Consider the following 18,904-nt stretch of genomic DNA (forward strand, 5'->3'; position numbering starts at 1 on the left):
AAACTGTCAGGCTGAAGTGAAATTACTAGTGGAGTTCCCTCAGGGATCCATCCTTGGACCAATCTTATTCATTAATGATCTTGGCACAAAAAGGGGAGTGTGCTAATGAAATCTGCGGATGACACAAAGTTGGGAGGGACTGCCAATATGGAGGAGGTCTGGAATATCATACAGGAAGATTTGGATGACCTGGAAAACAGGAGTAATAGAAATGGAATGAAATCTAGTAGTGCAAAGTGCAAGGTCATGCACTTATGGACTAACAACAAGAGTTGTTGCTATAAGCTAGGAATGGATCAGTTGGAAGTGACAGGGAAGGGCAAAGACATAGGTTTATTGGTTGATTATAGGATTACAATGAACTGCCAATGTGATGTGGCCATGGAAAAGGCTAATGAAATCATAGGACGTAGCAGATGAAGTATTTTTTGTAGAGATAGGAAAGTGTTATTACCATTATACAAGGCATCGGTGAGACTTCCTCTGGAATACCGCATGCAATTCTGGTCTCTCATTTTTAAGAAGGATGAATTCAAAATGGAACAGGTGCAGAGAGAGGCCACTAAGATGACCAGAGGAATGGAGAACCTATTTTGCTAGAGGAGTCTGAAGGAGCTTGGCTTGTTTAAACTAACAAAAGAAAGGCTGAGGGGAGCAATAAACACCAGGGAGGGAGAGGAGTTATTTAAGTTAAGGGCCAATGGTGGCACAAGAACAAATGCATATAAACTGACTGTCAATGAGTTTAAGCTTGAAATTAGATGAAGGTTTGTAACCATCAGAGAAGTGGGGGCAAAAAATCTAACTGGTTTCAAGTTTGAGCTTGATCAGTTTATGGAAGGAATGGTATGATAAGATTGCTCAATGGCATATTGCCCATCCACAACTGCTATTAGCAAATATCTCCATTGGTTGCAGATGGGACACTAGATAGGGAGAGCTCTGAGTCACCATAGGGAGCTCTTTTCCAGGTGTTTGGCTGGTGTTTCTCACCCACAGGCTCAGGGTCTAACTGAACACCATATTTGAGGGTCAGAAAGGAATTTCCCCCCAGGTCATACTGGCAGAAACCCTTGTGCGTGCGGGTTCCTTCCTCTGCAGCATGGGCCATAGGTCACTTTCTGGCTTTAAATAGAGTAAATGGAGGATTCTCTGTAATGTGAAGTCTTTACATCAAGATTGAGGACTCTGGATTCTATTTGTTTTTCATCTTTACTTGTTGATTACTAAACAACATTTGCTCTTTTTGAGCAATTACACCAACCTAGAAGGTGCACTGTCATCACCCTCTACTGCCTTGTTCCAGTGGCTCCTGTATGTACTTTCACAAATAACCACACCATACTGTCCCCACTATACCTCTGCCCCTTACACTGATGGTCTTATAATGTTGGTGCACAGTAGGGTGACCTGAAAGCAAGTATGAAAAATCGTGACGAGGGTGGGAGGTAATAGGAGCCTATATAAGACAAAGCCCTAAATAGCGGGACTATTCCTATGAAATTGGGAAATCTGTTCACCCTAGTCACAGACATAAGTAGAAAAGAAAAGGCCACTGTTGGTTTTCAGATATTTAAGGAATATTACAACAATGCTGAGTTTAAAACCACCAGTGTTGCAACACACTGACAATATCTAAAGGGAAAGCCAACAGCCCATCATACCAACTTTCTTGATATTCTCTCTCTGAAAGCCAGGGAGATTGCTATCAGTGAAATCTAGCACCAAACAAAAGTAAGTCTGGAAGTTTGAGACTGGCATACAAATCCATACCACATCTTTCAGTTTCAGTATATATCCTTAGAAAACTTTATGGAGATTAACTTTGTGCTGTGTACTGCATTCTCTGATAATATGAGTGTATTTAACAACTAACCTTTTCAAGAGGTCATTGTGAAGTGTGTTTATAGGCCGGAATTATACGGCACCATGACACAAAAGTAGCTTGTTTTGTAACACTGATGGGCCAAACAAACATAGTAGCTAGCAAATTTGTATTCAATATAAAGTGCCTCACTTGCCCACATAAAACGCAACATTACGTTTATCAAAAGATCAAGTGCCAAGTCTTGAAGTATAAGATCTTGACTGTATCAAAGCCAAGATTCTGTAAATGCAAGCCATCTGAAACAGAACAGAGAGAATAGAGAGAGGCATGGACACAAAGTACAGCAGCAGAACCAAATGCAAGTTCAAAATGAACAAAATACATGACCTAAAATTCAGCCATAATATAAGCTGCTTCATTTGATTGCATATGTAAACACTTTGTGTCAGCAACCTGCTTATCCCCATGCCAATTACCCTTTTTCATGCTGAAAACATGCACTTTGCAATAGAACTGATCATTTTAAAAGGTCAAAACATTAAAAAGCTGTGCTAAGTTTTTAAATCACATTTTAAGTTTGCTGGATGTATGATTCTTACCACTAAAGTAATTTGATGAAGTGCTATTAAATAGCATAGAGCACGTGGAGTGCATCCTTATTCCAACATTCTGATACACAACTCAAAAGCTCCCACAGTTAATATATTATTGTCCTGAGACTACAAGTATATTAATAATATTAAATAATTTAAAAAACAGTAAACCAAAGAAATTATACATAATAGGGAACTATGCCAACATATTGCAAGGAATGTAAATATATGCAGGAAAGTCAATACTTGTACACTTCAACAATAAAGGAAAGACAAGTTTAGATTTAATTATTCTTCTACTGTTTCAAAGATTAAATTTAACTTTTTAAACTAGTTTTTTCACATTAAAACCAATACAACCAAGATGGCACTGTTTGGCCAAAAAGGAGAAATTTAAAAGAATGCAGAGTGCACTTCATATTTGCTCTATATCAATATTTGCTCTCAATATTTCACTTACATATTATTGATTATATTTTACTAAAAGGGTAACCTTCTTTTCCCCCAGATTAATAGCATTAGTTTGCTTTTTTCATGTGCTTTGGTGCACACCTGGTAAGTTAAATATAGCCAAAAGCAAAGCAGTTAAACATGCACAGTAGCAGCCAATAACACTTACCTGCCATTCTTAGCCCATATTACACCATGCAATGTGAAACAAACAAAAAGCAGAAATAATCAAAAGATATGTGAACCTTTCAGGACATTTGGCACTGATTAGGAAAGGAGATTTTTTTCCTTGCTAAAAATTACTGAAGTTCTGCATGTGGATTTGGGGTTTTGTTTTTTTTTTGGTGAACTGCAGGAAGCACTTCTGTGCCTAGTCAAGTTAGGTTCACATGTAATGTACCTTTTACATGCTGCTGTTAGAGAGTTATGAATGGCTTTTGTGAACTGGTTAGCGTGGTTAGCATACCAATGATTGTTTCAGTGTATATTGGTATAGCGTGGAAGAGAGGATTCACATTAGTATTCTAGTTCTGGAATCTGTAAGCAAGTTTTGGCAAGTCATTCTACAATTCTTTTTAAGTTATGACATTTTGAGAGGATTATTTACCTCTATGTACTTAAAGGGTTTGGGGTTTTTTTTAAAGGGATGAATGGACCATTATATGTGCAGGCTCTTCAGCTGTTTTGCAATTAGTGAAGTCTCAAATTTACAAGGCATAACATAAGGGGCAGATATTTTCTTTAAACTGTATTAATGTCTGGAAAAGGCACAAAAGCATATCAGATCCCTATAGACAATGTAATATCAAAAGCGTTACCTAATACAAACTCACTTCTGGCTTTTTTTTTTTTTAAATACAAGCTTACCTTTGTTAATATAAATATAATGGGATATGGACAATTATTTTACTTTCCAACTGTTCACAAAAGTATTCATAACTCAGCCATGCAAAGTAGTTAGAAGGATGGCAAAGTGAAGACATACGTTTAGAATGAGACATAAATGCAGTCTACTGCAGGCAAAGAGAAATAGATATATAAAATCATCTTCTCACTTTCAAAATCAAGGAAAAAATTTGGCCCCTGCTCAAGGTCTGTGCATGTCAAAACTTTAAGAAGGTTCCCCATGTTAAGGTACCTGTCGAGACAAGAATGAGAGAAAAGAGAATATCCCTTTATAAGAAGGAACAGCCCAAATATAGTAGAATGAAGGTGGTGGTGGTGGGGGAAAAGTCCAAACAGTTCCATCGGACATAAAATCATCCTTCAGGCTCCTGCTATGGTGCATGCTGGTGGAGTGTGATCCCCACCTCCAAGGATGTGGATTTCCTGTAAAAAGTGACAGACATGTGTCACCCACATCTTCATAGTCTCTCCTGTGAGAAAGAAGAAGAGCTCCAACTGAAGGCCTTATAAGTGAATAAATTCCATCTCACTGAGCCAGTGTCCTGAGCAAGTGTCTGTGCCTTCAAAGATAAGTATCCTATATGCAGCATGGCTACTATGTTAATGTTGACTCAGACTGTATTTGATGATGTGGAGGGGTGGAGAGCTTTATTTTTTTCCCTTTACAATTTTGTCAAAGGAGAAACATCACAGAAAGCTGCATCCGGACACTTTTTTCACTTCAGTTTAATGTGTACAAAAAACAACACAGTACCATATGTGATCCTAGAGATCCTGTGATCTTTAGGCAATGCATCTGAAAATTAACAGGTGCGACTCCCAAATTCACTTCCATTCATGACTTTAAATCCTGGGTAAAAACAATACTAGCTCTGCTATGAATGAACAAGTTGGAATCAGACAGGGATTTTACTGTTCCTTCATACAAGTCTGTACATTTCACTAAGGCACACTGATAATTTTTCATTGTATGGCTAGTTGATTTGCAGGCAGATGAAAGGACATCACTGACCAGAGAGACTCAAAATGATTAAGCACATGAAAATCAAGAATTACACAGTAGCATGATGGTGGCTTGGCTCTACTGAAAAAACAAAACAAAACATGCAACCCTTTCTCAGACTGTGCTTTTTGCAACTGATGTTCCCTTCGCCTTCACTGTGGTGGAGAGCACACGCAATCCTACTGTTACCATTTTAAATGCACCAGCTGTGAAGGGCTGAACGACTTACTTTCAAAATCCAAGAAAAAATGTGCTGCATTGTGGTCTATGTCCCTGGTTAGCACTTTAATGAGATTACCCATGCCAGCAAACCTAAAAATAAAAATGGCAACATTGTTTAGTTCCAGTAATTGTTTCCTTTTTTTAAGCAGAGGAATGGGGTCCATTGATGTCTGGCTCCTTTGTGGTTTCACACATGTGCTGATACACCAACTTGTGGCTTGGACAGGGATAACACGCACTTTCGGCAAGTGCCATTTCACCTATCCAGTCTCAGAAAGAAGTGGTTAATGAAAAACAAGGTGGCAATTATACAAAAAAACCACTAAAATTCTGCCATTATCTGTATCCAAATTATGACAAATATTTGTATCCAACTATGGAAGAGCAAGGACTAATTCTAGCATTGTTGTTGCCTAATGCTGAGTAGTGTGTGATTTGCAGTGTCCCATGGGGTGGTCACAACTATATCACAGACTGGGTGGAATCATGGTGTCCATTATAAATACAATTTTCTTCCTCCCTCTAAAATCCAGAAGAAATGCAATTCTGGCTAGAAATCTGGTAGGAGTAGTCTGTAGCAAAGGACAATTCCCCCTCTCCCCCAAACTGAAGTTAAATTGATAAGCCAAGTAAGTTAAACTTTATTCCCCCAAAATATGAGCTAATCAGATCTGAAAGATTCTTCTTATGCTTTTCTGCTGCATATTAGCTAAAACAGAGTGAAAGAAAGATTAATTGTGGTTCATTAGATTCATCTAGTTGAGACATAAATCCACATGATGAAACCTCAAACATTACCAGCAAATTTTAGAAATAATTAAATGCTTAAGTAGGAATGCCAGAATGGCACATCATGAAGGGGCGGCATTTTCAGTGCACATCAATAGTTCTAAGACCAACATATAGTTCACCACCACCAGCCTGCAAATATGCTTTGGCAAGATCTGGAGAACAGCAATGAGCATGAGCCAACCTAAACTCAATGGGGTGCTTTAACAATGCACTGCTACAAGGCCCAAATGCAAACACTTACTACCAGAACTATCCCATTTCAGAAGCTTCACTAAACTAAAAAATGTGAGATGTGGATTTCAAGCACTTAAAAAATAAAAATGTTAAACTAAGGCCAGATCAATAGTTTGACTTATGGATACAAACGGAAGGAGCCAAGAAGGAAGTTTATTGATCTGCAATTCAGTGAATGCACTTGTATAAAAATCACAGAACTCCAGTGTTTTTATTAAGGTGCTTTGATTTCTTTAATCATGGCAGCAATGTTTATTTGGAGAAGGAGAGCACAAGACCATTCACTCTGAATTATTAGTGACTTGTGGAGTACACGATTGAAGCAGCGGCCAGTAAGATAAGCAAGCCGTTGGATCTCATAGTGCTTGGAATCAGGATAAGGAATTTGTGTAATTTGGAAAGAAGTCAACTAAAGACACTGGAAACAGGCCCACTACTCCTATCCATCTGATCAGATAGTAGCCCAGAATGCATCATATGATGTGAGAAGCAGTGCGGGGAAATTGATCCAAAACAAGCGGAAGGACATAGGTGTTTTCTACAAGCTCTATTTACAGTGTTTTGCTTATTTAGAGGTAACAAAGCAGCGCAGAAGCCGTTTACAATAAAGTCAGACAAAAGGCAGGCAATTATGAAATTGTTGGACAGTAATGAGAAAAATTTCTCCCTATAACTAAGATTTATACATGCTGCCCAATTTTAGCAGCTCTCTAAAGTCCTCAAAAATAGGTCACATGCACCTCAGATTTTGAAAGTCGATCCATATTTTTGCAATATGGAACCTGAGAAGTCAAACAGCTAGTAATAATCTTTTGAAAATTCTACCTATCCTTTGTGCCATATACTTCATATCAAAATACAGCTTATCTTAAAAACTCCAAATGAAGTTTATTTTTAAGAGCTCTGCAAGATATAGTACCCAAGACCAATAAAGGGAGCAATGGGGGGCAAAAAACCTAGCTGGCTTCAAGACTGAGCTTGATCAGTTTATACAGGGGATGTTATGATCAGACTGTCTACAATGGCATGTGGATAATCTGCGATTGCTAGTAGCAAATATCCCCAATGGCTAGCGATGGGATACTATATGGAAAGACCTCTGAGTACTACAAAGCAGCGGTTCTCAACCGGGGGGTCCATGGGGCCCTGCGGCTAAAGCCCCGATCCGCAGCGCCTGCCACGGGGCTGAAGCCTCAATTCCCTGTGCCCCCCAGGGGGCTGAAGCCCATGGGGCTGAAGCTGGGTGGCTTGGGGCTGAAGCCTCGACCCCGGGTTCCCTCCCCGGGGGCTGAGGCCCCAATCCCTGGTTGCCCCCCCCGGCGGCTGAAGTCCCAATCTCTGGGTGCCTTCCCCAGGGGGCTGAATCCCGGAGCGCCGAGCCCTGGTGCTCCCTGTGCAGCTAAAGCCCTGAGCCCATGGGCAGAGTTGGGGACATGGAGAGCACTGCCCCCTCAAAAACTGCAGCACAAGAGCACAGTATTCCAGGTGGCAGCTCCACACCTCCCCGCCGCAAGCTCCTCTCCTCACCCCCTGGCCAGGTCAGAGGCAGGAAGCCGGAGCTGGGCAGCACAGGGCAGCTGCTGCTCTGGCTGGTGCCATGGAGGAGGCAGCGGCAGTGTTCCCTCCTCTCCTGCTGGTGCCCCTGGTTGAAGTTGCTCCTCAGCTTCCAGCCCTCTTTGCTCCCACAGAGGCAGCCAATAAGAGCCCACCTGGGTGGGGAGACCCGGCAGACCCTTCTGGGAACAAGGACCATACAGGAGTCCTCCCAGTGCACAGCCCCTAATACTCCTCTCTCTACACCCTGAGCTGCATCCTCTCTACACCCTGAGCTGCCCCCTACCCACACACAGCCCCTAGTACTGCCCTCCTTGCACACACAGCCACTCCCTCTCTGCACAAAGCCCCTAGCTACCTCCTCCCTGCACTCTAAGCTGTTTTCAAACTTTTTTTTGAGTTAAGTCCCCCACCTTTGAGTTATCATTTTTGCTTATGTGCCCCCCCCATCCAGGGGGTGGAGGTGGCACTCTCTCCCTGGACCCCACCATGTGGAGGTGGCTCAAGCCCTGCTGGCCCCTGCTCCCCCAAAATAGAAGTCAAACTACCCCTATGTCCATGGCCCCTGCCCCAAGAAACCCCCGCTTGACCCTGGCATTTTTATAGCATGCCGAGGGGGGCCTCAGAGAGAAAAAGGTTGAGAACCCTGGCTACAGAGGATTCTTTCCCAGGTGTTTTCTTGTTGGGTCTTGCCAAAATATTCAGGGTCCAACTGACTGCCATATCTGGGGTCGGGAAGGAATTTTCCCCATAGTTAGATTGGCAGAAACCCTGGGGTTTTTTTTGCCTTCCTCTACAGCATGGGACACGGGTCACTTGAAAGTTTAAACTACCGTAAATGGTGGTAACTTGAAGTCTTTAAAGCATGATTTGAGGACTTCCGTAACTGAGCCAGAGGTTACAAGTCTAGTACAGGAGTGGGTGGGTGAGGTTCCATGGCCTACCATATGCAGGAGGTCAGAGTAGATGATCATGATGGTCCCTTCTGGCTTTAAAGTATATGAGTCTAAGGAGGCTGGGAAATACATTTGTGAAATTACTCATTGGAGAATTAAGCACATAAGAATGGTCCATAGGGTTCCAGCAAATTCTAAAACATAATTTAAAAGGTAAGCCTCTAGCCCTTTTTCTTATCAAGGCACCCTAAAATGTAAGCCAACTGACCATGATGGACCTCCCTAACATTTAAAAACAAAACAAAACTTCAGAGTCTACACTCTCCTGACAAGCTGTATGCTCCTTTGTTTGTCTGGCTACTGCATAAAAGGTTTGCAATGCTTACCAACAAATATAAAATTGAGAAATAAGACTAAGATAAAACAGCAGCTAAATATACTCGAAACCCACCCCTACAGCCTTAAAAACTATTTTGCAGGAGAACCTACAACTAACCCGGCCTCCCAGCACTTCCCCAGCCCACCAAGAACAGGGCCTGAAGTTAAGACAATAATGAACTATGTATTTTAGTAGGTTAAAATACCCCCAACACAAGGTAATTTTTGGTATTTTTGGCTCTCAGAAGCTTGTTACTATAGATTAATTTATTTCCCAGCTTACTGAAAGGTCACAGGGGTCTCTACAAATATCACTACAAATGGTTTCCTACTGGTTAATATCTCATTAGAATTTGCTACATTTCAAAGAAACACAAACTTGATAGCTACAAAAGTAAACACAAGCACTTACTGACACTTCTGAAAGTCAGGTCACTTATTTAGCTGCCTAAATATGGACTCAGAAGCCTAACTTTAAGCACTTGTTTAGGAAAAGCTTGACCTTGCTATTTCAGCAATGTAGTTAGACTCATATTTTGAGGAGTTGTTCAGACAGATTGAATTTTTCCTAAATATACACACACTTTCACAATGCTCCTTGCCAGAACATCTGAGCCTGTCACAAATTTTTGACTTTTTCCTCAAAACCCACTTGTGAGGCAGGGAAGTAAAATGGGAATAACTAACGCTTACCTCACAAGTGTATTCTGAGTACATATTCATTGTTTGAGAAGTGCTCAGATACTACAGCGATGAGCACCAGAAATAAAATGAATTCATCCTTAGAGTTTCAGATGGGGAATTAAGACAAAATGTGACTTCCCATTGTCATACAGAAAGTTTGTAGCAGAGCCAGAAGTAAAACTCAGATCATCTTCTGAATCCCAATCTAGTGCCTTAGTTAAACAATTATCCCTCCTCTCAAATGCTTATGTAGCTGCATAACTTAGGACACTTTTGTTACCTGCTCAAAGAGAAACAAATATTTACGTTTCACTATACATAATAAATATCCTTATGCACATCCTTGAGCTGCCCAAAAGTTCCCTCCAATATTTTCCATTCTAAAATTATATATATTTTTGTTTTCTGACTTTTGTTTTGGGCCAGACATTAGTTACAGACACAGGAATTTTCTGCCATCGTTGCAACCACATGGTCAGATTAAGTGGGTCTGCGAGAGTGCGCTGCTGGATTGAGAAAAAGATAAAATATTCTAGGAAAAATCTATAGCCATCATCTGAGAGCAGTTTTAAAAATTGTGGACTATTCAATAAAACCCCTTTCTCCCCCTAAAATAAGCTAGAGGGGAAATACAGTTTTGTGCCTAACAACTCCTCAGTCACAAATGTCTTCATATAATGGATTTTCATTTCCTGCAGAAATCTACTATTCCAAGTTTCTTTTCTAGGAATAAGGTTAACAAATAAAACTATTGCCATGCTTCATTGAAGCCCTATGGTGAAATATCACAGAACACATGCTGGATTTATAAACAGAAATGTGATTACCTAAAGGTAAACTGCTTAGTGCACTTTTCTCACAAAAGAGAAGCACACATAAGAAATTCGTCTCTCTCAATTTCTATTCTGAGCAAATATAGCCAGATGTAATGTGCTGCACAAATACAATGATGCCTGGACTTGTCATTTTGTGCCAGTTAGAATTTAAAGGTGAGCAGACTTCTCAGACAATGAATTCATGAGCAAATAGAGTGTTTACAAGATATATTTTAACTATGAGCAGAAAAAAATCTTTATATAGCGTTTGCTCAGACAACCACGATTCCTTATCAAAGGCCTAAAACTATATATATTTTCAATTTCAGTTTAAAATTAGAAGACAGATAGGCTTGGGAACAAATGGTCGTTATTTAGACACTAAATAGTATCAACTAAATGAAAAATTGTTAGGTAGAAGCAAAAAAGACAAAGTCAAATTAGAAAATATTTGGTTTTGCTAGCTAGTTTCAGAACAAAATGAAAAAAAGTACTCAAGGCTTCCAAAAATTTTCATAGTATATGAAGTCTGGCCTCTTGAAAGAAAGTAATGCTTTCTGGAGTTTCAAAAGAGTGGATTACGACCACAGCTCCACTCTTTGAATTCTCAAAAACTTAACCCACCGAGGAAACGTTCAGAATATTGCCTGATTATCTAATTTTCAATGCACTGAAAATACAGTATTAAAAAGGGGGGAAAACTAATACACTTCAATACATAGGAAAGGCTAATTTGATTTTTAACAACTGTGGGCCTGTCATATGAACAAAGATAGGAGCTTGGAATTTACAGGAGCACCAAAAGCCCTAATATAAATAATTTAGACAAAGGCCTAAATAGTTATGTATTCTGAAGAAAAAAAAGAAAGCCTTACCATCATACAACGAAGTGAAAAAAAATACTGTATTCATCTTTCAAAAGAAAAGGCTGCACCCAATTTAAGTGCCCAAAAATGCTGTAATTACATGCTCATTTCAAATACTGATTGCAGACACACTGATTATCAAGACAGTGCCAAGGCTTTCACTCTGACTGGTACAAAGGCAGAGTCTGATGCTCATCTGAGACTTCCAAATGGGTCAATCAAGGTTGAAGCCTTTTGGCCCAGACTCTTGTCGATACTTCCAGGATGAAGGAACAGCAGGCCAAGAAGGTTTCAAATTCCTGAAGTTCTAACTGTTCATAATATCTGTAATCAAACCTTAGCCAAGCCAGTACTGGTCACTCTGAAACAGGATGTAGATTTGGAAAGATTAGATTATCAGTAAATGTCAGTAAATATTGATTTCACCATACATTCATAAACCAACAAAAAAAATTCCATCGATAATAACTGAAATTTACAGATAGGTGAAGTTAGAAAAAATGCTACTTGAGAATTTAGTTTGATTTAAAGGTATATAGACATGTGATGCTGACAACTTGTGTTTTAAAGGTTGCAAAGATTTTACTTTTTGAATCTCAACATCAGTCTTCATTAATCAATCATCTGACTCACCCATAATCTCCCACAAATTGATAAAAAGGAAAAGAAAAAAAGGCTTTGAACTCATAATTTTGAACAACTCAGAACATTTTAATTGATAAAAATTGAAAAGAGCTTAAAAATAAACATATTACCCATCAAAATTTTAAAAAAATTAAAATTGAATTCTGCCAGGTCTATCCATAAGAGATACCATCTGTCATCACTGAACTGTACTTTTTTTAAAATAGCAATTGCAGAAAAGCCAGTCTTCCAGAGCTATGTAGTGCTGAAAGGCATCAAAAGTTTCAGAGCTCCGTCCTTATCAGGTTAACTCCTCTCATTCTAAGCAAAAGTGGCTGAGCTGCACTTTGTTGAATTTGAGCATGGGTCCATCATCATATGACAGTTCAATCAACTCTTTCTTCTCCTCAGCTGAGATGCCATCTGGCAAGGTGTCTTCTATTGAAAATGGGTCTCTGATCCTTACTTGGGCACCAGGCAACTTGAGCTCCAAGCTGCTCTTATTCCCAAGTCCCCTCCAGTTCCCTCTGAGCCAGAGAGCTCTGCCAGTCCCACTGCAGTCCCTGGAATCTCTGAGAAGTCTTTCTTAGTCTCCTCATGTGCTGATCTCAACTCCTTCCCCGGATTCAGAAGACCCACGGCCCTCCAACTTGGGCTGTATTGTGATTCTAGCAGGGTTCCGTCCCAGGGAGCCTCTCTCCTGACTCAGTGCTCCCCTGCAATTGTCCTCTTCACGCTGTCTGCCTTCTTTCTCCTCCTGGGAGTCACCTAACAGCTGGGTTGTATATTAAAGGAAGTAGCTACATGATTAACTCCTCCCCACTCTCCAGCTAGTCTGCTGCTCCCTTGAAGCAGACCTCTGTTTCTGTAAAGGGGCTATATATTATGGAAACGGAGATTAGCTGGTCCTAGGTTCCACTACTCCTTAAAGGGGACAGTCATAGTGTACCACTTCCAACAAGCTTAGGTCTCACAGTTTCGGGACTGTGAATGTATAGCATAACTATCATACTGTGTGTGAAGATCTGCAACACCAAGTTTTTGAGGACATGGAAGGATGTCACATAGGCTAGTCTGATGGCTCTGAACTAATCAAGTGGTTTGGGGAACAAGTTCCTTGAATCTGTATGTGCTCCAAATGAGCTCTCCAGCCTGTCCCTTGGGTTCTAAGCCAGCTCTGCAATAATATGTTGTGGTATTAAGCCCCTCTAGTCTGTCTGACGTTTCCCCAGATAACAGACTGGTCTGAGTCAGTGCTGAAAGTCTGGCAAGTGGCATCAAATCATGTACATGAATGCCAGCATGTGGCCTAGCATTGCAAGATATGTTCATATTGTCATAGCTGGTCATGATAACCAGAGCATGAATGAAAGCTTGTAGTGACTGGAACCTGTCCTTGGGCAGGTATTCTCTCTCAGACCTGGAGTCAAACAAGGATCCTATGAACTCTATCATATGTACTGGGGTAAATGATTATTTTCAATTCTCTAGAAAGCCCAGCTGGGTGAAAAGGGGTACAGCACATTACAGGTTTGTTACTGCCTCCCACTATGATGTACCTGTCATCTGTCAGTCATCCAAGTATGGGCAAATGCAGACTGCTACCACAGCAAGGCATTTCATGAAGACACTCTGTGCTGTGGAGAATCCAAATGGCAGTGCCTTGTACTGGTAATGATTTGACTTCACAATACCACCCATGGTGGGCTGGATGGATGGCTACATGGTAGCAAGCATCCTTCGAGAGCCACAAATTAGTCTTGAACCTGACAGGAACAGAAAGATTGAGGCAACTGCTACCATCTTGAATCCGAGGTGGTATGTACATTTGTTCAGTCTCTTCAAAGTCTAAGACAGGACAAAAGACTCCCTGTTTGTACTTTGGAGGAAAGTACTTATGGAGTAAAAACTTTTCCATATTTCTGTGGAATCTCTTCTATGGCTCCTAGATGAAGTAACAAGGGCACTTTTTGTAATAGGCTTTTGAAGGAAGGGAGATGTGTGTGGAAGTGAATAGGATAAGAAGAAATTACTCACCTTGTGCAGTAACGATGGTTCTTCGAGATGTGTGTCCCTATGGCTGCTACACTGTAGGTATATCTGCTCCCCCACACCTCTGATCGCAGGGTGGTCTAGTTAGGGTCTTTAGAACTAGACTGAGGTCCCATGTTGGAGTTGGGTGTTTGATGTACGGGAATAGTTTTCCTATGCTCCTGAGCAATCTTCATGTTGTTGGGTGGGTGAATACCAAATATCCATCCACCTGCTGGTAGAAGGCCGTTATGTCCCAAAATGCACTTGGAGTGAGCTAAGAGAGAGACCAGCCCTTTTAACATCTAGTATATAATTTAGGATCAAGGGAAAGGAGGAAGATGTCAGAGAAACTTGTTTGGAACTCCACCAAATTTGGAATTGTTTCCACTTTTGCAGATAAGTGCGATGAGTCCTAGATTTTCCACAGTGTAGTAACACTTCCTTCACCTCCTTGGAGCAGCAGCTCTCTCTGTGTGGGAACCACAAGGAGCCAAGCCTGAAGCCAGAGGACCTGTAAGTTGGGATGATGGATCTGTCTATCATTTAGGGAGAGTAGGTGAGGAATGGGTTGAAGAAGAATTGGAGGACACATTGCTAGCTATGTCATGCATGGGTACCACATTTATCTCGGCAATGTGGGTGCATATCAGTATAACTTTTGACTTTTCCTGAATTATTAATAGGACCTTTGATATCAGAGGGAATGGAGGAAAAGCATATAGCAGCTCTCTGCCCCACTGAAGGAGGTAAGTATCTCTTAGGAACTGTTTCCCCAGTCTAGCTCTGGAGCAGTAGCGGGGACATTTCTTGATCTGGTAAGTAGCAAGCAGGTCTGTTGTTGGGGTTCCCCATCAACTGAATATGTTGTAAAGCACTGTTGCGTTTATTTCCCATTCATGATCATGCCCAATCCCCTGAATCACTGGGGCGTTCACCTCCAGCTTCCCTCTCAGCTCTATACTGTTCCAATAAGGAGTCAGACAGCAACCAAGATGACAACTTCTCTCTTGCCTCATACCTCTAGCTGTCTACTTCCAGTTATTTTTACTTATTTACAAACTTAACTCAATATTAGTGAAAACTGAAGTTCTTATTTTTTTTAAGAACTCCTCAGCATTACTGTAGGAACTCAGAGTTAAGAACAGCAGAGTTATGAACTGACCAGTCAACCACACACCTCATTTGGAACTGGAAGTACACCATCAGGCAGCAGCAGAGACAAGATACACACAAAAAGAGGCTGGGGGGGAGGGAATGAAGTACAGTACTGTGTTAAATGTAAACTACTAAAAATATAAAGGAAAAGTTTAAAAAAGATTTGACACGGTAAGGAAACTGTTTCTGTGCTTGTTTCATTTAAATTAAGATGGTCAAAAGCAGCATTTTTCTTCTGCATAGTAAAGTTTCAAAGCTGTATTAAGACAATGTTCAGTTGTAAACTTTGGAAAGAACAACCATAATGTTTTGTTCAGAGTTATGAATATTTCTGTTACAAACAACCTCCATTCCTGAGGTATTTGTAACTCTGAGATTCTCCTGTACTTTTTTCTGTTACCACAAAGCTAGCAAGATAAAGCTAGAGAGAAAATAAATGCTACTACTAATCACTCAGTCCACAAAACTCTGACTATGCCTGTGAAGCTGCCCATAATCCCTCCTGGCACTCAAGGTATTTTTGCCAATGCTCAGGCCATGTGGAACAGGTTGTGGGAAACAGAAGGGCTAGCTAAGAGAATGGTTTCAAACTTGACCTACTTTCAAAAAATAAGACATATGGAATGTCACATTTGATTACAATGATTTGGCCAATTACAGCCTTACGGGGCTGTATGATGCTGAGTGCAGTGTCAAGATCAGACAAGCGGAAAGCAAAGGCATATTTTCAAAACAACACTCGCACGCATGCCCTTCATGCTGAAAACACCCCTGACAGATTTCAGTTTTTTACTGAATCCAGAAGAAATTTAATACAAGTACATGATGTAACCAAATTCCCAAGCACTACAGACTGATTCCCTGAGGGGAACTGTACATTAAAGTACGTTGCTCCCAAATGGTGAATAACAAAATATATGCTCAGTGAATGATAAACCCCTTTTTAGTATTTATGTAAGAAAACAGGAGAATCAAGAATTGTGCCAAATGTAAAAGATGTGAGGTACAAAATTGCCATGCTTTTAACTCAGATAATGTACAAATACAGGAAGATATATTTGTAATCAATGAGGCTGTTTGTTTAAAGACTAAATCAACTCATCTTTTTAGTATTTTCTGTTTTTCCTCTACAATATTCCTGTGATGGTTTATTATTTGCATTTAAATGCACATTAACACTGACAGCTATGATGTTTAAAATCAATAGTAATGTTCAATATATTTAAGGTCAACTGTATTCTAGTTGAGATTCCTCTCCCAACCCTCAGACATGCAAGAATACATACCATTAAAAACATTAAAAATTTATTTTCTTTGTTGGGAACTGGATCCTATGGACATTTTTAAGTCAGGCAAGCATTTGTAACTGAGAAAGAATCCCTTCATCATGCTGTTTGTTTGGCCTCTGGAAAAAACAGCATTCTATCAGTTGGAAAGACAGACACATTCCACAACATCACATACCTGACAGACCACCCATATTACAATAAAAAGGCAGAGATTGACAGATAAGAGTCCAGCTGGAAATCAATTTGGCAACTCTGTCTTTTAAGGCACACTGAACATGTTTTTATTAAAATGTATCACAAATAGATAGCCAGCTCTTCCCTGCTTAATGAATAACAGTTATTTTCTGAATATATAATGTCCCAGAATTAGATTAGTCAGCTAATGGCCTGAGCATGACCTCAGAAAGTAGCTTCCCAATTGGTTTGAATTATTTGCTCTCTTTCCTCATGAAATATAGAGTTTGTGATTGGGAGGGAAGAGGAAATGGGAAGTTGAGGTTATACTCTGAAGCTTCACCATCAATATTGTGGAATTCAGAGGAGCTAGCTACATTCAGCTTTCAAGGCTGATGGCAGGCTCCAGGAATGCAGAGAGGTTTGTAAGCAATGATACTAGAGAGTTAATCCTTTCACAGAAAGGGTCCAGAAAGATCTTAATAATATTTTACTTGGCTCTAAATGCAGTCCACATTACTGTCCCATCTCCATAGTTATTTTTTCCCCCTCCAAAAGGAGCCATATGAAGGAACAGGAATACTAAAAAATTTAACCATCTCCATCTACTGAAACACGCTGAATACTAGTATTACAGATGTTACCTAATGAGGTTCACCTAAGGGAACTAAGGATCTAACGTTATAACTCAGGGACTGCATTGTACAAACAAACATTAACGTCCAGCTTGGAAAGGATTATTCCAACAGATGTTTAGTTGAACATCTAGCAGCTATTCAGACACTTCTACAAGCTTATAAACAATCTGCTCAACTGCTCATTGAGAATGCTCAACTTGTAGATTGAGTGGAAAAAAACAGAGCCCTACTAATGTTTATAGATACTATTAATTTAGACTGCGTAACAACTCAACAACAGAGATGCAGGTTTAAAATCCAATGACAGAACAGCTCTTGTGGAATTTTTATTTTTTAACATGGAAAAGATGCAAATTTAGAGACATGGACATTTACTTATTTCAATGCATGATTCAGATTAAAGAATAGAAACTACCATGAATTTCATATGAGCAACTCCGAAATCTATTTATGCTTTACCTATTTAATACACAAATTACTAGAGCATATTTTACTGCTTAACATTCTCACCATCGAATTTAAGTTTTGGTATTCTTTTCCATGACTGACATCTAGTGGTAGCTCTTAAAAGAGCCACTACAAGAACATCATAGTTTTCACACAGACCAGTTTTATCTTGGAACAATATTCTGCTAAACTACAATGTTTTTCCATAAGTGGCCCTTCAATTCTGCAGTTAGAACAGTTTATGCATTGTTCTTTGACAAGAAAAATATTGCATTCTCTGAAATTAGATCAGTAATGCAATAGGGCTCACAAAAGAACTAGGTAAATTCATGGAGGACAGGTCCATCAATGGCATCCCTAGCCTCTATTTGCCAGAAGCTGAGAATAGGTGACAGGGGATGGTTAACTTGATGATTACCTATTCTGTTCATTCCCTCTGGGGCACCTGGCATTGGTCACTGTTAGAAGACAGGATACTGGGCTAGACGGACCTTTGGTCTGACCAAGTACGGCCATTCTTATGTTCTGTTCAAATTGTTATCTACTTGGAGAGTTCCTCACAAGCAGGTTGACATGAGATTATAGGACTCACAGCGGAGCCGTGCTTTACCAAGATCTGAGTTGTGAGTAAGTTTCCTTCTAATTTTAGAGGAAAGTAAAACATTCGTTTTTATTTAAGGAACTATTTTGATGGGAGTGATATTTTTATAGTAGTATCAATAGTCTCTCCTGTGGCAGAATGTAGGAGTTCAAATCACAGGCCTTTCTTCCCAGGATCTCCTCATTATTTGCCAGAGAAAATGGCTTAGTGAGCAAAGCAACCCCTAGATTCCCTGAAATCATAGTTTCAAAGTTTTGGCAGGACTGATTCCTTCTTCATTTTGAAAGAAAAATAGAATATCATGTTATTTCTTGAGTACGAATCACTGATGAGACCTTGAGTTGAATCTGGTCTATTCTGTGCAGACACTAAAGATTCTGTGGAACTTTCTTCAAGAATTGGAGAAGTGGGAGCTCAGTGTAAGGCCTCATGTACATAGGGAAACTAGCTAGCACAGATACTGCAAAATAAGAAAAGTTCACCATGTAGACACTACTGCGGAATAGAAGTCACTTTTATTCTGGAATAATTACTACACTTTACAAACTGACTTGCTCACAGCCAAAAACTGGGTGCAGTTCATCTTGGAGTATGTAAATCCAGGGTTAAGACAGACTTGACTATTAACAATGTACTTTTCCTTTTCATAAGGACACGAGCTAAAGGATGTACTCTCTATCTTACCTCCAGATCTCCGTTGGGTAGGTGTTCCAAGCACACA

The 18,904-nt window shown here is 40.0% G+C and overlaps 1 protein-coding gene across 1 annotated transcript in view; it reads right to left on the reverse strand.

Moving 5' to 3' along the window:
- CYRIB (CYFIP related Rac1 interactor B) overlaps positions 1-18,904 on the reverse strand; it is a 132,872-nt gene that overhangs the window by 38,632 nt on the left and 75,336 nt on the right. Inside the window, exon 4 of the mRNA XM_050941504.1 lies at positions 5,010-5,092. Coding sequence (XP_050797461.1) covers positions 5,010-5,082 — 73 coding nt within the window. The 5' untranslated portion in view covers positions 5,083-5,092. The remainder of the gene's footprint in view (positions 1-5,009; positions 5,093-18,904) is intronic.

The sequence above is a fragment of the Gopherus flavomarginatus genome, chromosome 2 (genome assembly GCF_025201925.1).
Source record: "Gopherus flavomarginatus isolate rGopFla2 chromosome 2, rGopFla2.mat.asm, whole genome shotgun sequence".
Classification (NCBI taxonomy): domain Eukaryota; kingdom Metazoa; phylum Chordata; order Testudines; family Testudinidae; genus Gopherus; species Gopherus flavomarginatus.